The 19,844-nt window shown below is 36.8% G+C and overlaps 1 protein-coding gene across 1 annotated transcript in view; it reads right to left on the bottom strand.

Moving 5' to 3' along the window:
• Positions 1 to 19,290, bottom strand: part of ASZ1 (ankyrin repeat, SAM and basic leucine zipper domain containing 1) — a 79,686-nt gene extending 60,396 nt beyond the window's left edge. The window contains exons 1-4 of the mRNA XM_030857635.2: positions 19,186 to 19,290; positions 18,701 to 18,800; positions 14,686 to 14,808; positions 12,545 to 12,656 (exon numbers count right to left, since the gene is read on the bottom strand). Of these exons, the coding sequence (XP_030713495.1) occupies positions 12,545 to 12,656; positions 14,686 to 14,808; positions 18,701 to 18,800; positions 19,186 to 19,290 (440 nt within the window). The remainder of the gene's footprint in view (positions 1 to 12,544; positions 12,657 to 14,685; positions 14,809 to 18,700; positions 18,801 to 19,185) is intronic.
• Between the last annotated feature and the right edge of the window lie 554 nt (positions 19,291 to 19,844).

The raw sequence follows: 19,844 nt of genomic DNA, 5'->3' as shown, positions 1-19,844 counted from the left end.
GGTTGTCTTGAAAAATCCTCAACCTAGACAAGACAGGGAATATAAATACATTCCCAATGGTGGATCCTATTCACATCAAACTTGTAAATTCCCTTACCAAACCTTTGCTACATTTAAAGGCTTAAACACTTGATTGCCAACTTTCTCTTCTGTAAAAATAACATACCATCTACCACTGAGCAGTAAGGATTATATTAGACAACATATTTAAGAGCAATTAACACAGTGCCTGGTACACAGGAAACATTGAATAAGTGTTTCATTAAAAAACAAAATTAAAAACCTAACCCCAGAAACAAATTCTAAAGCTAAAATAAATAAATCAATATTAAATTATTGTATTTGCTAGACACAGGACACTAGGTATTGTCAGTGGTAAGATCCAAGAGAAACATAAAACGTGATTTGTGTTCATTTAAAAATGGTTTTTAAGTTGTCAGGTTTTTTTCCATTAGTCCTACAGGAAGGAAATTAAAAGAATTTTTAAAATTAAGAAAAACTAATAAAATAACAAGGTAGATCTATATGTACTCACACTTAACTGATCATTAAATAATAAATCAATGCTGTTTTCAACAAGATTTTTAAAAGTCTGCAAGGAATACAAAGAGTTAAAAGAAGACATATAAATAAAACAATTAAAAAATTTAGAAGATGCTGATTTCTACTTCCAGTAATGGCAAGCTAAATTTGGATCAAAATTGTGAAGGCTTTTAAAATAGCTAGATAAAATTTTTTTTAAATTTCTTAGAGACTGAATAAGATATCAAAGAACTACTAACTGAAGTGGCAAACGAGGTAAATAAACAGTTGCTTTTGCCTTGAGGACATCTGGCAGTGCATAAGAACCCAGTGAGAAATTGAGCTGTGGCTTTGGTGGCTTCAAACTTCAAGATGAACAAAATTCAAAGCACTGGGCCTATACAAAGTAGAGAGTTTACTAAACCATACTCAAGACACATTAATCTGGGACTCTAAGTACCTTTAGGGTAAGGATGAAACAAATAAACCAGCTGTTTAGGTTTAATTTACATCACCAAAATGGTCCAGGGAACTTCAACCGCTGAACTTAGATTACATGAGTCCTGGACTGATAGTGCCCTAGGCACCTTTAAGAAATATACAAAATCCTCTCTGATGGATCATCCGAGGCCTCATATTATTCCAACAAGTAAGTTTTAAAATCTAATGACTAGCACCTAGTCATGAGTGAGAAGCATAAGAAACTACTGCTAACAGAGACAAACCCACAAAGATCCCAAATACTAACTGTTACATCTAGACTCTATGTTTACCATATTAAAGAAGTTTTATTTAGAGCCTGAAAATATTTTCAGGGAACAAGAAGCTATAAACTTCTTTATAACAATAATAGTTTATAACTTCTTTATAACACTGCCAGTTTTAAAAAGAATCAAACAATTTCTAGAAATAAAAAAATAACTGAAATTATGAACTCAATTGATGAGTTTAACAATAAATTAGAAGCAAGTGAAATGAGATTCAATGACCTACAAGGCAGATTAGAAGCTATTACCCAGAATGTGGCACAGTGAAACAAAAAGATGGAGAATAAAGAAGACACACTGAGGATACAGTGAGGTCTAACAGATATGCAATCAGAGACCCAGAAACAGAGAAAAGAACAGGGCAGAGGTAATATTTAAAGAGATAATGGATGAGACTTCTCCAGAACTGAGGCACCAACCCCACATTTAGAAGCTTGTCATAATAATGCTTGAAGTGGCAGATGGAGATACCTTAATAATACCTACCACATTAAACTGGTGTTTTGTTCATTAGCCATTTTCAAGATGAAACAGAAATGTTGGAAGAAACTAAGAAAAATTTGCCAAAATACATGGACACCTAGGAATCAAATGTACTAGCAGATTTGAAAGTCTACTTTGCATACAAAATTTGGGAACAACATAAAACTTCAAAGCAGATGAGAGTTGCTCTTTTAAATAACCTTTATCTAATAAATATGAATATTATTAAACGTTCACCATAACAATGAACTAGAATGGCTAAGAAAGTAAAAGAAACCCTGAAAATGATATAAGAGCAATTAGTGACGTTCAGCAAATATTGATGTCAAATATTGACGTTCAGCACACATACACAAATTGCTTGCTGAACCAAATCAAACAACAAACACCAATAAGCATTCAGCAGGTAAAACAAAGAAGCAGACAGTCACAGCTACCTGAAGAACTGACAAGATGCTCGTCTATTTAGTTTAACTCACAACTCAATCTAGAAAAGCGGGCATCGCTCAAAAAGACTGCAAAGCTTCAAATACCTGGGGCAAACGTTTAGTCAAAAAATACACTAAACTGTACACTTAAAAATGGTTAAAATGGCAACTTTCATGTTATAAATATTTTACCACAATTTTAAAAATTAAAAAAAAGGGGGGGGGTGATAGGTAGGACTTAATAGTTTAAACGTTAGAGGAAAAGACACAGGAATCTGGGGAGAGTTGAAGAAACGAGTGAGATCAAAAAACACTGTGGAAAGACAAGCTAAGGGCTGGCTACAGGTGCTTGGACCTAATACCAGGAGCTGCTAGGGATACAGAATCATGCACTATGTTGTCTGCACTCATGCTGCCTTAGCACAGAACAAGCCATAGTATGCTTTCAATTCTGCCTACTGAAGTATTTTAATAATTTCACAGTCTTTTAAATATACTATTCTGTCTTTTCTTTCAATTTCCAAGCCAATCAATTTTCTGCCTGATTGAGTCAGCTATTTTTGTCAGGCCATAAAGACTTCATCACATCTCTTTAAATTAGTACAGAATTTCCATACAATGGAAACTCAGCAATAAAAAGGAATGTTACAATGTTACAATAACAAAGTGAATCAGCTATATGTATACACATATCCCCATATCCCCTCCCTCTTACATCTCCCTCCCACCCTCCTTATTCCACCCCTCTAGGTGGTCACAAAGCACCCAGCTGATCTCCCAGCTGCTTCCCACTAGCTATCGATTTTACATTTGGTAGCGTATATATGTTAATGCTACTCTCTCACTTCATCCTAGCTTATCCTTCCCCCTCCCAGTGTCCTCAAGTCCATTCTCTACATCTGTGTCTTTATTCCTGTCCTACCCCTAGGTTCATCAGAAGCTTTTTATTTTTTAGATTCTATATATATGTGTTAGCATACGGTATTTGTTTTTCTCTTCCTGACTTACTTCATTCTGTATGACAGACTCTAGGTCCATCCACCTCACTACAAATAACTCAGTTTCGTTTCTTTTTATGGCTAATATTCCACTGTATATATGTGCCACATCTTCTTTATCCATTCATCTGTCAATGGACACTTAGGTTGCTTCCATGTCCTGGCTATTGTAAATAGTGCTGCAATGAACATTGTGGTACATGTTTCTTTTTGAATTATGGTTTTCACATGGTATATGCCCAGTAGTGGGATTGCTGGGTCATATGGTAGTTCTATTTTTAGTTTTTTAAGGAACCTCCATACTGTTCTCCATAGTGGCTGTATCAATTTACATTCCCACCAACAGTGCAAGAGGGTTCAAAAAGGAACAATTTTTTTTTTTTTTTTTTTTTGTGGTATGCGGGTCTCTCACTGCTGTGGCCCTTCCCATTGCGGAGCACAGGCTCCGGATGCACAGGCTCAGCAGGCCCAGCCGCTCTGCGGCATGTGGGATCTTCCTGGACTGGGGCACAAACCCGTCTCCCCTGCATCGGCAGGCGGACTCTCAACCACTGCACCACAGGGGAAGCCCAGGAACAAATTTTTGATACACACAACATGGATAAATCTTTAAAACGTTATCCTGAGTGAAAATATTCTGTATAATTATATTTATGTAACATTTTAGAATAGCAAAAAATAGTTTATAGTGATAGATGTAAGTTCCAGGGACTTCCCTGGTGGTCCAGTGGTAAAGAAACCACCTTCCAATGCAGGGGACACGGGTTTAATCACTGGTCGGGCAACTAAGCCCGCATGCCACAACTGCTGAGCTCAGGCACCTCAGCAAGAGAGCCCACATGCAGCAAACTACAGAGCCCATGCACCCTGGAGCCTGAGCGCCACAAGTAGAGAGAGAAAACCCACACGCCACAAGTAGAGAGAAGCTCGCTCTGCAACAAAGAGCCTGCATGCCTCAACGAAGAGCCCACCTGCCGCAACTAAGACCCAACACAGCAAAAAAATAAAAAAGAAGTAAGTTCCAGAGCACTGGGGAGGGGCATGAAGGAACTTTCTGGGATGACAGAAATGTTCCATGTTGGGGTGTGAGTTACACAAATGTGTGTTTGTCAAAACTGATCCAACTGAAAATCTGAATATTTCACTGTATGTAAATTACATACAATAAAAATCTTTACTATGCAATTTCCTCAGTACCATTCAGCAAGACCTCTAATTAATTAAGTATAGGGAGTTCAACAGTTTCTTCTTAATTTTTATTCTTCTATTCAATTTTAGTGCAAACAGAACCAAGTGGTACATTTAAGTGATTCACTTCCATTATAAGATCTAGAATTATTTTCCTGCTTCTAATACTGGTAAAAACCCTCTTTTTCTTTTTTCCATATTCTATGCAAACTAAGCCTGTCTTTTATGTTATATCCATAGAATACAGAAGGGCTTCCATGCTACTTTATATATCGAAAATGAGACTTCTGTGTTCTAGATTAGAGGCTGATCTCTAAAGACTTTTCTATTACTTTAACTTCATGGAACAAGACTACTGATCTCATTTTAGTTAAAAAAAAAAAGTAGTTACAGGTCAACTTCCTTTGCAGCTGGCAAGTATATGACCGTCAAGCTTTCACAAAAACTATCCATTTATGTTTTATGGCTGACTCTTCCCCCTCTTTTTCTTGAGAGGTAATTTCTGTCAGCAGAAGAACTGTTCAACAAAACAGGCTATGTCAACAGCTTGAAAGTAAATTCATCTAAACATGTTTTAACTGAACAGGAGTTCCCTCACATAACCCTTATATTTTCTGGCATTTTGTACATGAGACTAAAACTCCCAATCTTCTAATAGGTTTCAATTTTTGCCACTGCTAATGAATTACCTCTAAAATTCCCCCAAATCTCACTGTACTCTCCTGTGTCCTGAGATTTTTTTCTTTACACTGCCAGCATGCTATCCCCGTAGGTCCACTAATGCGATCTGTATAAAATCTGCAGCCTAACAGCACTATTTGCCATGACTTATTCTCTTTCTAGCTCTATCAAGATCCTTTTTCTGCAAGAAAACACAATTTAATCATTTTATTGCTTTATTTGAGCATTAAAATAAAAGCAGTTGAATAGTTTGTTTTTTCAGGTATTTCTCACATTTGTTAATTAGATGCAGATTACTCTTTTCTTCAGCCATGCTGTAGAATTCTCTATTTATTTTAGTTGACCACATACAAATCTAAATCTTATACTCTTTCAAATTCAGCAAATTCTCTAGAGTTTGAGTTTTGAAATTGTGTGGTTGCCTTATACTTTTAGCTTGAGATTCTAACCTTGTGTTATTTTAATTCAAATGAAATGTTTTTTCCAAATATTCCCTATGTATCTAGAAGACACCTTCTAGTTCTTAAGGAAATAGAATAGTCTGACACTGATTTGCTTAACTTCTCCTTTAATGTGTTTACAAGATGGTAAGTGACTGGAAGGGTTAAAGACTTCAATATCTATAGTATCTTGTAGAAGTAGGAACAAAAATTGAACAGCACCAACGAAAAACAATTTTCCAAGAATCCAGAGAGGCAAGTCTTATCATAAGCCATTGCTAAAAGTACAAATCAAAATTACAGCACCTCAGAGGGCAGACAGCAGAGGCAAGAAGAACTACAATCCTGCAGCCTGTGGAACAAAAACCACATTCACAGAAAGATAGACAAGATGAAAAGGCAGAGGGCTATGTACCAGATGAAGGAACAAGATAAAACCCCAGAAAAACAACTAAATGAAGTGGAGATAGGCAACCTTCCAGAAAAAGAATTCAGAATAATGATAGTGAAGATGATCCAGGACCTCGGAGAAAGAATGGAGGCAAAGATCAAGAAGTTGCAAGAAATGTTTAACAAAGACCTAGAAGAATTAAAGAACAAACAAACAGAGATGAACAATACAATAACTGAAATGAAAACTACACTAGAAGGAATCAATAGCAGAATAACTGAGGCAGAAGAACGGAGAAGTGACCTGGAAAACAGAATGGTGGAATTCACTGCTGTGGAACAGAATAAAGAAAAAAGAATGAAAAGAAATGAAGACAGCCTAAGAGACCTCTGGGACAACATTAAATGCAACAATATTTGCATTATAGGGGTCCCAGAAGGAGAAGAGAGAGAGAGAAAGAACCAGAGAAAATATCTGAAGAGATTATAGTCAAAAAAATTCCCTAACATGGGAAAGGAAATAGCCACCCAAGTCCAGGAAATGCAGAGCGTCCCATACAGGATAAACCCAAGGAGGAACATGCCGAGACACATAGTAATCAAATTGGCAAAAATAAAAGACAAAGAAAAATTATTGAAAGCAGCAAGGGAAAAATGACAAATAACATAGAAGGGAACTCCCATAAGGTTAACAGCTGATTTCTCAGCAGAAATTCTACAAGCCAGAACGGAGACGCATGATATACTTAAAGTGATGAAAGGGAAGAACCTATAACCAAGATTACTCTACCCAGCAAGGATCTAATTCAGATTCAATGGAGAAATCAAAAGCTTTACAGACAAGCAAAAGCTAAGAGTATTCAGCACCACAAAACCAGCTCTACAACAAAGGCTAAAGGAACTTCTCTAAGTGGAAAACACAATAGAAGAAAAGGACCTACAAAAACAAACCCAAAACAATTAAGAAAATGGTCATAGGAACATACATATTGATAATTACCTGAAACATGAATGGATTAAATGCTCCAACCAAAGGACACAGGCTGGCTGAATGGATACAAAAAGAAGACCCATATATATGCTGTCTACAAGAGACCCACTTCAAACCTAGGGACACATACAGACTGAAAGTGAGGGGATGGAAAATGATATTCCACACAAATGGAAATCAAAAGAAAGCTGCAGTAGCAATACTCATATCAGATAAAATAGACTTTAAAATAAAGAATGTTACAAGAGACAAGGAAGGACACCACATAATGATCAAGGGATCACGCCAAGAAGAAGATATAACAATTGTAAATATTTATGCACACAACATAGGAGCACCTCAATACATAACGCAACTACTAACAGCTATAAAAGAGGAAGTCAACAATAACACAATAATAATAGGGGACTTTAATACCTCACTTACAGCAATGGACAGATCATCCAAAATGAAAATAAATAAGGAAACAGAAGTTTTAAATGACACAATAGACCAGATAGATGTAATTGATATTTATAGGACATTCCATCCAAAACAGTAGATTACACTTTCTTCTCAAGTGCACATGGAACATTCTCCAGGATAGATCACATCTTGGGTCACAAATCAAGCCTCAGTAAATTTAAGAAAATTGAAATCATATCAAGCATCGTCTCTGACCACAACGCTATGAGATCAGAAATGAATTACAGGGAAAAAAACGTAAAAAACACAAACACATGGAGGCTAAACAATACGTTACTAAATAACCAAGAGATGACTGAAGAAATCAAAGAGGAAATTAAAAAATACCGAGAGACAAATGACAATGAAAACACAATCTTCCAAAACCTATGGGATGCAGCAAAAGCAGTTCTAAGAGGGAAGTTTATAGCTATACAAGCCTACCTCAAGAAACAAGAAAAATCTCAAATAAACTATCTAAACTTACACCTAAAGGAACTAGAAAAAGAACAACAAACAAAACCCAAAGTTAGTAGAAGGAAAGAAATCATAAAGATCAGAGCAGAAATAAATGAAATAGAACCAAAGAAAACAACAGCAAAGATCAATAAAACTAAACGCTGGTTCTTGGAGAAGATAAACAAAATTGGCAGACAATTACCCAGAATCATCAAGAAAAAGAGGGAGAGGACTCAAATCAATAAAATTAGAAATGAAAAAGGAGAAGTTACAACAGACACCGCAGAAATACAAAGCATCCTAAGAGACTACTACAAGCAACTCTACGCCAATAAAATGAACAAGCTGGAAGAAATGGACAAATTCTTAGAAAGGTATAACCTTCCAAGACTGAACCAGGGAGATATAGAAAATACGAACAGACCATTCACAAGTAATTAAATTGAAACTGTGATTAAAAATCTTCCAACAAACAAAAGTCCAGGACCAGACGGCTTCACAGGTGAATTCTATCAAACATTTAGAGAAGAGCTAACACCCATCCTTCTCAGACTCTTTCAAAAAATTGCAGAGGAAGGAACACTCCCAAACTCATTCTATGAGGCCACCATCACCCTGACACCAAAAGCAGACAAAGATACTACAAAAAAAGGAAATTACAGACCAATATCACTGATGAATATAGATGCAAAACTCTTCAGCAAAATACTAGCAAACAGGATCCAAAAACACATTAAAATGATCATACACCATGATCAAGTGGGATTTATCCCAGGGATGCAAGCATTCTTCAATATACGCAAATCAATCAATGTGATACACCATATTAACAAACTGAAAAATAAAAACCATATGATCATCTCAGTAGATGCAGAAAAAGCTTTTGACAAAATTCAACACCCATTTATGATAAAAACTCTCCAGAAAGTGGGCATAGAGGGAACCTACCTCAAAATAATAAAGGCCATATACGACAAACCCACAGCAAACATCATTCTCAATGGTGAAAAACTGAAAGCATTTCCTCTGAGATCAGGAACAAGATAAGGATATCCACTCTCACCACTATTATTCAACATAGTTTTGGAAGTCCTAGCCACGGCAATCAGAGAAGAAAAGAAATAAAAGGAATACAAATAGGAAAAGAAGAGGTAAAACTGTCACTGTTTGCAGATGACATGATACTATACATAGAGAATCCTAACGATGCCATCAGAAAAGTACTAGAGCTAATCAATCAATTTGGAAATGTTGCAGGATACAAAATTAATGCACAGAAATCTCTTCCATTCCTATACACTAATGATGAAAAATCTGAAAGAGAAATTAAGGAAACACTCCCATTTACCACTGCAACAAAAAGAATAAAATACCTAGGAATAAACCTACCTAGGGAGACAAAAAGCCTGTATGCAGAAGACTATAAGACACTGATGAAAGAAATTAAAGATGATACAAACAGACGGAGAGATATACCATGTTCTTGGATTGGAAGAAACAATATTGTGAAAATGACTATACTACCCAAAGCAATCTACAGATTCAATGCAATCCCTATCAAAAATCAAATGGCATTTTTTATGGAACTAGAACAAAAAATCTTAAAATTTTTACGGAGACACAAAAGACCCCAAATAGCCAAAGCAGTCTTGAGGGAAAAAAACGGAGCTGGAGGAATCAGAGTCGCTCACTTCAGACTATACTACAAAGCTACAGTAATCAAGACAATATGGTACTGGCACAAAAACAGAAGCATAGATCAATGGAACAAGATAGAAAGCCCAGAGATAAACACACGCACCTATGGTCAACTAATCTATGACAAAGGAAGCAAGGATATACAATGGAGAAAATAGAGTCTCTTCAATAAATGGTGCTGGGAAAACTAGACAGCTACATGTAAAAGAATGAATTTAGAACACTCTCTAACACCATAAACAAAAATAAACTCAAAATGGAATCGAGACCTAAATGTAAGACGGAACACTATAAAACTCTTAGAGGAAAACATAGGAAGAACACTCTTTGGCATAAATCACAGCAAGATCTTTTTTGATCCACCTCCTAGAGTAATGGAAATAAAAACAAAAATAAACAAATGGGACCTAATGAAACTTCAAAGCTTTTGCAAAGCAAAGCAAACCATAAACAAGATGAAAAGACAACCCTCAGAATGGGAGAAAACAGTTGCAAATGAATCAACGGACAAAGGATTAATCTCCAAAATATATAAACAGCTCATGCAACTCAACATTAAAGAAACAAACAACCCAATCCAAAAATGGTCAGAAGACCTAGATAGACATTTCTCCAAAGAAGACATACAGATGGCCAAGAAGCACATGAAAAGCTGCTCACCATCACTAATTATTAAAGAAATGCAAATCAAAACTACAATGGGGTATCACCTTGCACCAGTTAGAATGGGCATCATCAGAAAATCTGCAAACAACAAATGCTGGAGAGGGTGTGGAGAAAAGGGAACCCTCTTGCAGCACTGGTGGTAATGTAAATTGATACAGCCACTATGGAGAACAGTATGGAGGTTCCTTAAAAATCTAAAATTAGAATTACCATATGACCCAGCAATCCCACTCTGGGGCATATACCCAAAGAAAACCATAATTCAAAAAGATACATGCACCCCAATGTTCATTGCAGCACTATTTACAATAGCCAGGTCATGGAAGCATCCTAAATGCCCATCGACACACGAATGGATAAAGAAGATGTGGTATATATATACAATGGAATATTACTCAGCCATAAAAAGGAACGAAATTGAGTCATTTGTTGAGACGTGGATGGATCTAGAGACTGTCATACAGAGTGAAGTAAGTAAGAAAGAGAAAGACAAATATCGTACATTAATGCATGTATGTGGAACCTAGAAAAATGGTACAGATGAACCGGTTTGCAGTGCAGAGGTTGAGACACAGACATACAGAACAAACGTATGGACACGAAGGGGGGAAAGCCGCGGTGGGGTGGGCATGGTGGTGTGCTGAATTGGGCCATTGGGATTGACATGTATACACTGATGTGTATAAAATTGATGACTAATAAGAACCTGCAGTATGAAAAAATAAATAAATAAAATTCAACAATAAAAAAAAATTACAGCACCTGTTGAAGTTTACTTCAGTAAGGTATCCTGGAGTTCCTAATTTCAAGGTATAATCAGATTCAAAAGGTATACCTAACTAGCGATTATATTGTAAATGAGAGAATAAAAGTTCCTGTGAATTGATTTGCTAAGAATTCGCAGGTAGTTTCTTTCCCAGTTCCTTTTAAATCTTAATTTGTTAAATACTGATTATCCACTCCATAAGCTTTGACTTTTCTCACACTGGAGTTTTCAAGCTTGGCACTTTTGACATTTTGGGATGGGCAATTCTTTGTTTTGAGGGGCTGTCCTACACATTGTAGGATGTTTAGTAGCATCCCTGGCCTCTATCCATAAGATGCCAGCAGTGTCTCCCAGATGTGACAATCAAAAATGTCTCCAGGGACTTCCCTGGTGGAACCATGGTTAAGAATCCACCTGCCAATGCAGGGGTCACGGTTCGAGCCCTGGGCTGGGAAGATGCCACGGAGCAGCTAAGCCCCTGTGCCACAGCTACTGAGCCTGCGCTCTAGAGCCCGCGTGCTGGAACTGCTGAGCCTGCGTGCTGCAACTACTGAAGCCCGTGTGTGTAGAGCCCATGCTCTGCAACAAGAGAAGCCACCACAATGAGAAGCCTGTGCCCCCCCACGAAGAGTAGCCCCAATTTGCCACAACTACAGAAAGCCTGCGTGCAGCAACGAAGACCCAATGCAGCCAAAAAAAAAAAAAAGTCTCCAGGCTTTGCCAAAAACCCACTGGAGGACCAAATAGACCTTGCTTGAACCACTCTACTAAATCAAAATCTCTGCCTCAGAAAAGATCTGGGAATTATCTACAGCTGTACAGTACCTTCCAAAGCTGCTATACAGGTCACAGAAACTAAGCTAAATTAGAAAATAACTTCCAGAGTAAAGCCTAGTTACTTCTATATATCAGGCATTACAATTCTATTCACACTAGACATTTTCTATTGGATGGGCTACTTCCCTCTTGCTTCATTTTGAAGATTAAATAAAACAGAAAGAGCTTTAATAGGAAGTTGGAGCCAGACAAGAAGGAAGTCAGTGATAGAAATTTGAAATAATATGATTCATTTTTTTTTTATTATTGACATTTTAACAGATGCAAGATACGTTCACTGCTTATCTTCTATGCATCTAGGCACTATTACATATATAATATAGTTAACTGGAAAAGTCTTGGGAAAAATGGAAACATTTTGATATATTATTTTGGAATTCATAGTATCTGTGTAAATTGTTTAGTGGGTCTGTGCTGTATAGAGAGAATACTAAGAGGCTTTACTATTATAGCTCAATTATCATATTCTTTTGAGTGTGTAATTCAAAGGAAAATGATACAGTTTATTGTTGTACTTTCCCTCTCATTCAACTTCTTAGGACATTCCTCTAAATATTAAAAATTGAAAGACTACTTTAATGACATGCCCTTCCTTTGATATTCTTGTACAATTGGAACCATGACCTTATGACTTATTTTCATTCATCAGCTATGTGGCCAAGTAAACACACACTGCTCATGATGTTTAAAAAATCATGCTGTCAAGTGTTTAACATAATCAAACAAAAGGCTGATAATCAAAGAAAAGTATCTTCATCATTTTTGAACAAATGGTAAGGTTCTTACCTACAAGCAACATTTGGATCAGCATTTCTTGAAAGTAGTAGCTCTACACACTTCAAGATCTGTTCCTCTGAGCCATGAGCAGAACATGCAGTTATCAAAATAGTTTGCTTATCTATAGTGAAAGGAAAGGTGAGGAAAACCCCACACACATCAGAAAGTGTATCTAATTAACTTCTTTTATCATTCAAAAGATTCTAAATATTTATTGCATTCTTAAAATTCTATAACCTATTTCCAAATCTCTTGTTCTTAGCGGATAACTTTGTATTCCTTCACCAAAAAATGAGCTCAGGGATGAACTATCAATTTCCAAAGTATATCTACAATTCATTTACTAATTTCCTTTCCCTATTCTCATTTCTTCAAGAGAATAGGAAAGTGGTTCAGAGCATGAGCTCTGTGCAGATTTACTGCCTGGAGTTGAATAGTTTTTGGTTGATTAAAGTATGCCTTGAACACATGGTTAAAAAACAATGATTGATATTCTCTGATTTCACTTCTTTAGTTCTCACTCATTTGACCACTCACTGAAATCTGGCTTACGCCCAAACCATCCTACTGAAGATGTCCTAACTGCTACATGTATTGGTTTCTTTTTAGTCCTTTTCTACTTGATCTCTCTTAGCCCATCCCATTTCCTAAAACTCTTCTTCCCTTGGCTTCTATGGCATCAGTGGAGATCAGGGTAAATTAAAAACCCAAACAAAACAAAAAACAATTCTCAAGTAAGAATTGGGGAATTAAAAATAGGTCATGCCAGCCATGGTTTACATTTGTGGTTCAATATTGACCAAATATAGAAATATAGATTCTGGTCCCAGTTCTGTCACTGATAAACTGTGATTCCAGTGATATCTTAGTAGACCTAACTTACATATAAGAAGCTAAAGCCTGCCCTCCACCTGAGGGGGTCTGTGGGATACATAAAATAATTTATGTGAACATGCTGGGCAAAATATAAAGTGTTTTATAACTGAAAGGTATTCCTCTGATTACAAGAAGCAGAAAAAGAAAACTATTAATCAGTTTTTTGAGCACAACATTTTATACACTTTCAAAAATCTCATTTCTAAGTATAGCTTTCATTGGGAGATTGTTTTTTTTTTCTTTTTAGGCCACGCCATGTGGCATGTGGGATCTTAGTTCCCCAACCAGGGATCGAACCTGTGCCCCCTGCATTGGGAGAGCAGTCTTAACCACTGGACCACCAGGGAAGTCCCTGGGTGATATTTTTCTTTTTTTCCGCTGGGTGATATTTTTAAATGACATAATAAGAAAAACCTACCACAGCAGCAGATTAAACATAAAATTGTCAATAAGACAAGAATTTATATAAAATATATAAATGAGAAAAAAACAGAAATGATTTTACAAATATCTAATGTAGTACAAAATTAATATGAAAATTAATTCTAAAATGAAACCTATACCTGAATTACGAAATGAATTGTCTATTGGGAACCTGTAGAAAATAATCAGTAATTCAATATAATAATTAAATAGCATTTGCACATATACTCTTATTCTTCAAAAGCAATCAAAGCACTACTGACAAAGACAGAAACAAATGGATTTAATAAATTATCTTTGAAACAACTTTACGTGATATAATTCAGAGTTGAGCTGTAAATTCCAAAGACTGATTTTCAAGCAATTTTCCACTAAATTATCAGCTTTTCAGTGTTTTCTTTCAATGCATTTTACCTTAAAAATAACCAAAACTCTCTAGCATAGAAGTTAAAGGTATATAGTAAGAACACAACCATTTATAACGATAATATAAATGGAATCTACCTCTTTGGATAGAAGGTTTTTCAAAATATCTATGGTTTCTAATTTGTTTTTTATGTTGTTTATATAATATAACTAATAGGAAGATTTTTTAAAAAAACTAATGTTTTTCACTTTGCTTATTAGCTGCTTGGGAATCAAGAAAATCACAGTAAAAATAATCAGTTAAGTTACGTCAAATATCTTAACCTTATTACAATTGTTTTCAAGAGCAAAGGTTTAAAGTGAATATATGAAAACAGAGCATGGAAAGTATATATCACCACCCCCAAACAGAATATAATTAGGCTTCTAAACAGAGAAATATACAAAGTACATTTTCACATATTTAAATATTTAAAACATCTTACCCTTATCAAAGCTTGCATTAGCACCTCTGTCCAACAGAACCTGAAGCAGCGCTACATTGGAAACACTGGCAGCATACATAAGGGGAGTCCACCCATAGCGAAAGCTGAACTCTACACTGATGCCTGTCAATATAAAGACAAGGTTTTAAAACCTCCCCCACCAAAAAAAAAAATCACTGTCACCTTAATATGTTTAAAGTACTTCACATAGTGACATACACTGTGTACTTTATAATGGAAGGGAATTTCTTGGTAATAATGGCTTCAGAAAAATAGAAAATTATATATGAACTTTGATAAAAAAGCTAACTTCAGTTTCACTATAGTTCACTTCAGTTTCACTATTTTCCAAGAGACTGAATCTGTCAAATGTTTTTTCATATAATATATATTTATATTAGAACAGGTTTTTACATGCTTCCTTTTTCTCTCTAGGGCAGTTGGGAAAAGTTTCACAGATAAAAAATGTCTTTTTAGTTAGAATATTATCATACATCTCTATGGTGGCAAACATATTAACAAATATTGTGTAAACAATATTGTGTAAACAAATATATTCCTTATTAAAACTCCTTTACCCTCCTTCCCAACGCAAAATTTAACCATGGGTTACTGGCCAAACATAAGGTTAAAAAGGTAGGTTAGGGTTAAGAAATGTAGACTATACTTTGTGATCCAGGGATTTACATCATTATACTCGTATTATAAAGAAAATGTAGGTACCACTGCTGAGAGTGGGATAGGAGGCAGGGAGAACTGGTTATGAGGCTGGAAGTCCATGCAAAAGTCAGAGCAAGGGCAGCAGAGAAAAAGAAGAAGAAATACAAAAGGACATTTCAAAGGCAGGGTTATTGGAATTTAAAATTACTTTGAGGAAGAGGAGTGTTGGAAAAGAACAAATAGAAAATAACTATCAAGTTCTGCTTTGGACAAATGAACGAAACAGTGAGCTAGAATAAGGAGAGGCACAGAAGAGATATCAGGCCTGAGGAGCAGGATAAAGTTTTAAATAGCCACCATCCAGAATGAGACAGGAAGGGATGGATAGTAACTGTTAAGAAACGATGAGAGCCAGCTGACCTTAAAATCCTCAAACAAATCATTAATGGTACAAATCCCCGAAGTCATCTGATTTTCCCCGATAGCACTGATTAGTTTAGTCACATAAAAAAGAAAAAAAAATGGTTGAACTAATCTAGATTTGGATCTAAGACTGGGGAGGAGCATAGAAGATACGATACAAGGACAAGATTATAAAAAGGCAGTGAACATAACCCATTACATTTATGTAAAGCCTTTGCTATAAAGAGATCAAGATGTAAGCGGCAAACTCTCTCTTCAACCTAAGAAATATCTGCTAATCTTAAGAAAAGAAAAAAAAAAAAAGAACGTTTTTCTGTTTCAAAGAAGGAAAACTTCTATGTCAAAACCACTGAATATAGGCTTCCTTACATATACCTTACAATTTACAGGTTGTAGTCTCTGGCTCTAAAGTGTTCCATCTGCAAAGATGAAGGTCATATCACTGAAGGAATGGAAACTTGTTAGGGAGAACTCACTTTTTTTCTGTAGGAACACTAAGTTACTGAAAGACTATATTTGTCAAATTCCCAATTGTCTAACTTTAATTGATATAAGGTGCATGATAATTCCTAGGAGAAAACAACAGAAAACTGTCTTAGTGTATATATATATATATATATATATATATATATATATATATATACTGCTGACCCAACTTGTCTTCTCTAACAAATTTTCCTCTTTAAATTGCTGCAACTGAAAGCATATGAATGAGATCAGAGAAAAGATCATTTTGTTTTCTCATTATTCTTTCCTTATTGACCTTACTGCTCAAAACTGTGACAGCAAAAGTAAAAAGGAAAAGATGTGAAGATAAGGCTAAGCAAATGTGGCATTTTAGTATAAAAATTCTTAATAATCATCACCTCTAAGCTCAAAAAAGTAAATTATTAAGCACATATTATGTTCTAAGCATACTGCAAAAAAGATACGTTTAAAAGGATTGACACAATATATTTTTATAGCTCAACGACATTCAAAATAACACTAAATTGTTTGGGGGTATATACATATAGTAAAAGTATAAAGACGTACATAGGAATAATAAATACCAACTATAGGAGAGTGGTAATCTCCAGGGGGAAAAAGATAAGTCGCCATACATTTTTGAATGTCTAAAATATTTAATAATTTAAAGAGAACTGAAAATGTTAGTGCATAGCAGAAGAACAAAAACCAAAGACTGCTAAAAATGGCTGACTCAAAAGGAGGTTTCATATTTTTATTAAACTTCCAACTGGTGCAGGAATACGTATGGCTTTGAAAGGCAAAAAAGTAAAAATATTTTTTAAAGTGTTAAATAATGACATCTGGAAGGAAATCAGGAAATACTAAAACAAGAGTTACGTGTGAAAATGAGACTTCAGAGGTAATACGGGTGAAAGTGGGGACAAAGGTGTTTCTCTACTTATACCTATTTGTTATTGTTTTTTTAAAAGGAAGTTAAAATTTTTTTGTAATTAAAGACAAATTTTAAAAGGCTGACGAAACACTTTACCAGTAGGCTCTTTTCAATGCTTTCAAGAGCCTCCAACACTTCAGTGCACCTAGTCCCACTACTCCCAAGGTAAACTCACTTTTCTAAAACAAATTTCTGCCTATTCCATCCCATCCAACACTATGCACACTCCTGCACGTGTTCATATCCTAGTATTAGGCCTCTTTCAATTATTCCAATTTTATTCAATTTAATTTTTTAATTACAAATTCAAGTTCCATTGTCCACAAAGTCACATGATCCTTCTTACTTGTTACAACGGCTAATATTTACATAATGCCTATATGTTCTAAGACCCGTATATAGTCTCTCATTTTAATCCCCCCCCCAAAAAAAACCCTTTGATACAATGCATCCCGGTTTTTAAAAGGGGGTAATTGAAGTTTAGGAAGTTTCCTAAATTGGTCAAGATTACAGAGCCATCAAGTGGCAGGGCTAATAATCAAACCCAGAACTGTACTGTTTCCAAAATGATTTACTTTCCACTAAACCATGCATCTCTAGCATAGAAGAAAAACATTTTGCTATATACAATTTTGTATGTGAATGTTTTGTATTTACAGGTAGACAGTAGATGCTTGTTACTCCTTTGATAATTTCAGTCATTATCAACAACTCACACTTCCATGTCAAGGTAATTTTAAAAAATAATATTTAATTTAATACACAGAAAAATGTCATGGGACCCAAGACAGAATTATAATGTTTTTATAAAGAAATAGATGCTCTGGGAGTTCAAATGACTTTCCCAAGGAAGCACACTGAGTAGGTGATAGGCTGGAAGAGGTATCCAGATAGATTCCTGCTTCATTCTCATTCACACACTGACACAACCAACACAGGCAAAGAACATAACTAAAATGTACATAACTAGAAACAATTCTTGAGAAACACATAATAATAATTATAGACAAGTAAATGCTGAGCAAAGTAAGTAAGGATTATCAAAGTGGGGTAGGATTAGTCAGACTAGACCTTTTGAAGGAGGTGGAAGAACTGATGGACGGTGTCAGTGTGGCATTCCAAATTTGTGTTAGAGGAAGAAAATAAGGCAGAGAGAACTGAGTCAAGTAAGACATGTAGGACACTTGAGATACTAACATTCACTGTGCTTCCATCAGAAAAACAACTCAAACCTTTTAAAATAAGGAACCCTGGGGTTTCCCTGGTGGCGCAGTGGTTGACAGTCCGCCTGCCAATGCAGGGTACACGGGTTCCTGCCCCGGTCCGGGAAGATCCCACATGCCGCGGAGCGGCTGGGCCCGTGAACCATGGCCACTGAGCCTGCGCGTCCGGAGCCTGTGCTCCGCAATGGGAGAGGCCACAACAGTGAGAGGCCCACGTACCGCAAAACAAATAAATAAATAAATAAAATAAGGAACCCTTGTGAACTGAGACAACTGTGTTAGGTTGAAACTGTCCCTTAATTCTCACCAGAATCCAGGAGCTCCTCGACCAATGAAACATCTCCTGTAGTCAAAGCTTTCTTAAATGTTTCATGCTTTTCTTCAATGGCTAACGGTCCTTTTAATTTCTAAAAAAGCAGAAAGTTAAAAAATTTTCCTGTTACACATACTTTCATTTCCACTGCATCGGGAAACAATAATGATCGAGTTTTGGTACATCTTTTTTTGGGGGGTGGGGGTGGGGGGAGGCAACATCCAAAGTTTGTGACTAACTCATAACTAAAATTATCTTTGGGTTATGATGGGTCCAAACCTAAGTAAAGAGCTACATCGACAACCTAAAGAAGCGCATTTGATGGAAAGCACAGTAGGGAAACTGCGAATTGGTCTGGAGTCCAAAAGCCTGTATTTACACTGGAAAAAAAATTAGGGAAACACAGGCGAGGAAGTAAGAGGTTTCATGGCCAGGGAAGACCGATCCAGGTGCGGCCAAGACAAGTCCTCCTTCGCTACCTGAGCTGCCCGGTCGAGATACCCAATCTCCCAGCCGTCATCCTCGCTCTCGCTACTCTCGCCTCCACCGGCCACTGCCAGACCGCGCAAGGGGCCTGCAGCCATGGCCGCCACCCAGGTCCCTAGAAAATCGGCCGCACGCACGCACGTCCGCACGCCCGCCTGCTCCCTCTGCGCCTGCGCACCGGAGCGCGTAAGGCTGCGCGGGAAGGCTGTGCGGGCAAGCGCGACGCGCTAGCGTTGGGGCCTTGGGCCCTCAGGCGCAGGCGCGTGAGCGCGCGCAGCGACCCGGGTTCCTTCCCGCCAGTCGTTAAGCCCTTGGGAGAGGAAAAGTGGTCAGTGTGGCGGCGAGCGGAGCTGACCTCCTGGCCAGTGCTTCCAATTCCTTTCGGGGGTCTTACCCTACATTCTTTTTAGGGTATTTGCTTAATGAAATTCTTGCTCTTTAAGGAATGCCCCACTTGTGGCAGGAGCAGAATGGGGATTTAAATGACGCGTAAGACTAGGCTTTCGCTTCCATTCCCTTTACCTGTCCCCCTGCCAAATCCACTGTCAAACATGCGTCCCCTGGCCAATGCTGTTGGCCAGAATACCTCCCTGAGGAACATCACCCATACGTTCAAGGAGCCGGCAGATAAATGGGAGCTGACAAAGGAACC

The sequence above is a fragment of the Globicephala melas genome, chromosome 9, assembly GCF_963455315.2.
Source record: "Globicephala melas chromosome 9, mGloMel1.2, whole genome shotgun sequence".
In the NCBI taxonomy this organism is placed as follows: Eukaryota; Metazoa; Chordata; class Mammalia; order Artiodactyla; family Delphinidae; genus Globicephala; species Globicephala melas.
Note: the sequence above shows the minus strand (reverse complement) of the source record. Positions and strands in the feature narration are given on the sequence as shown.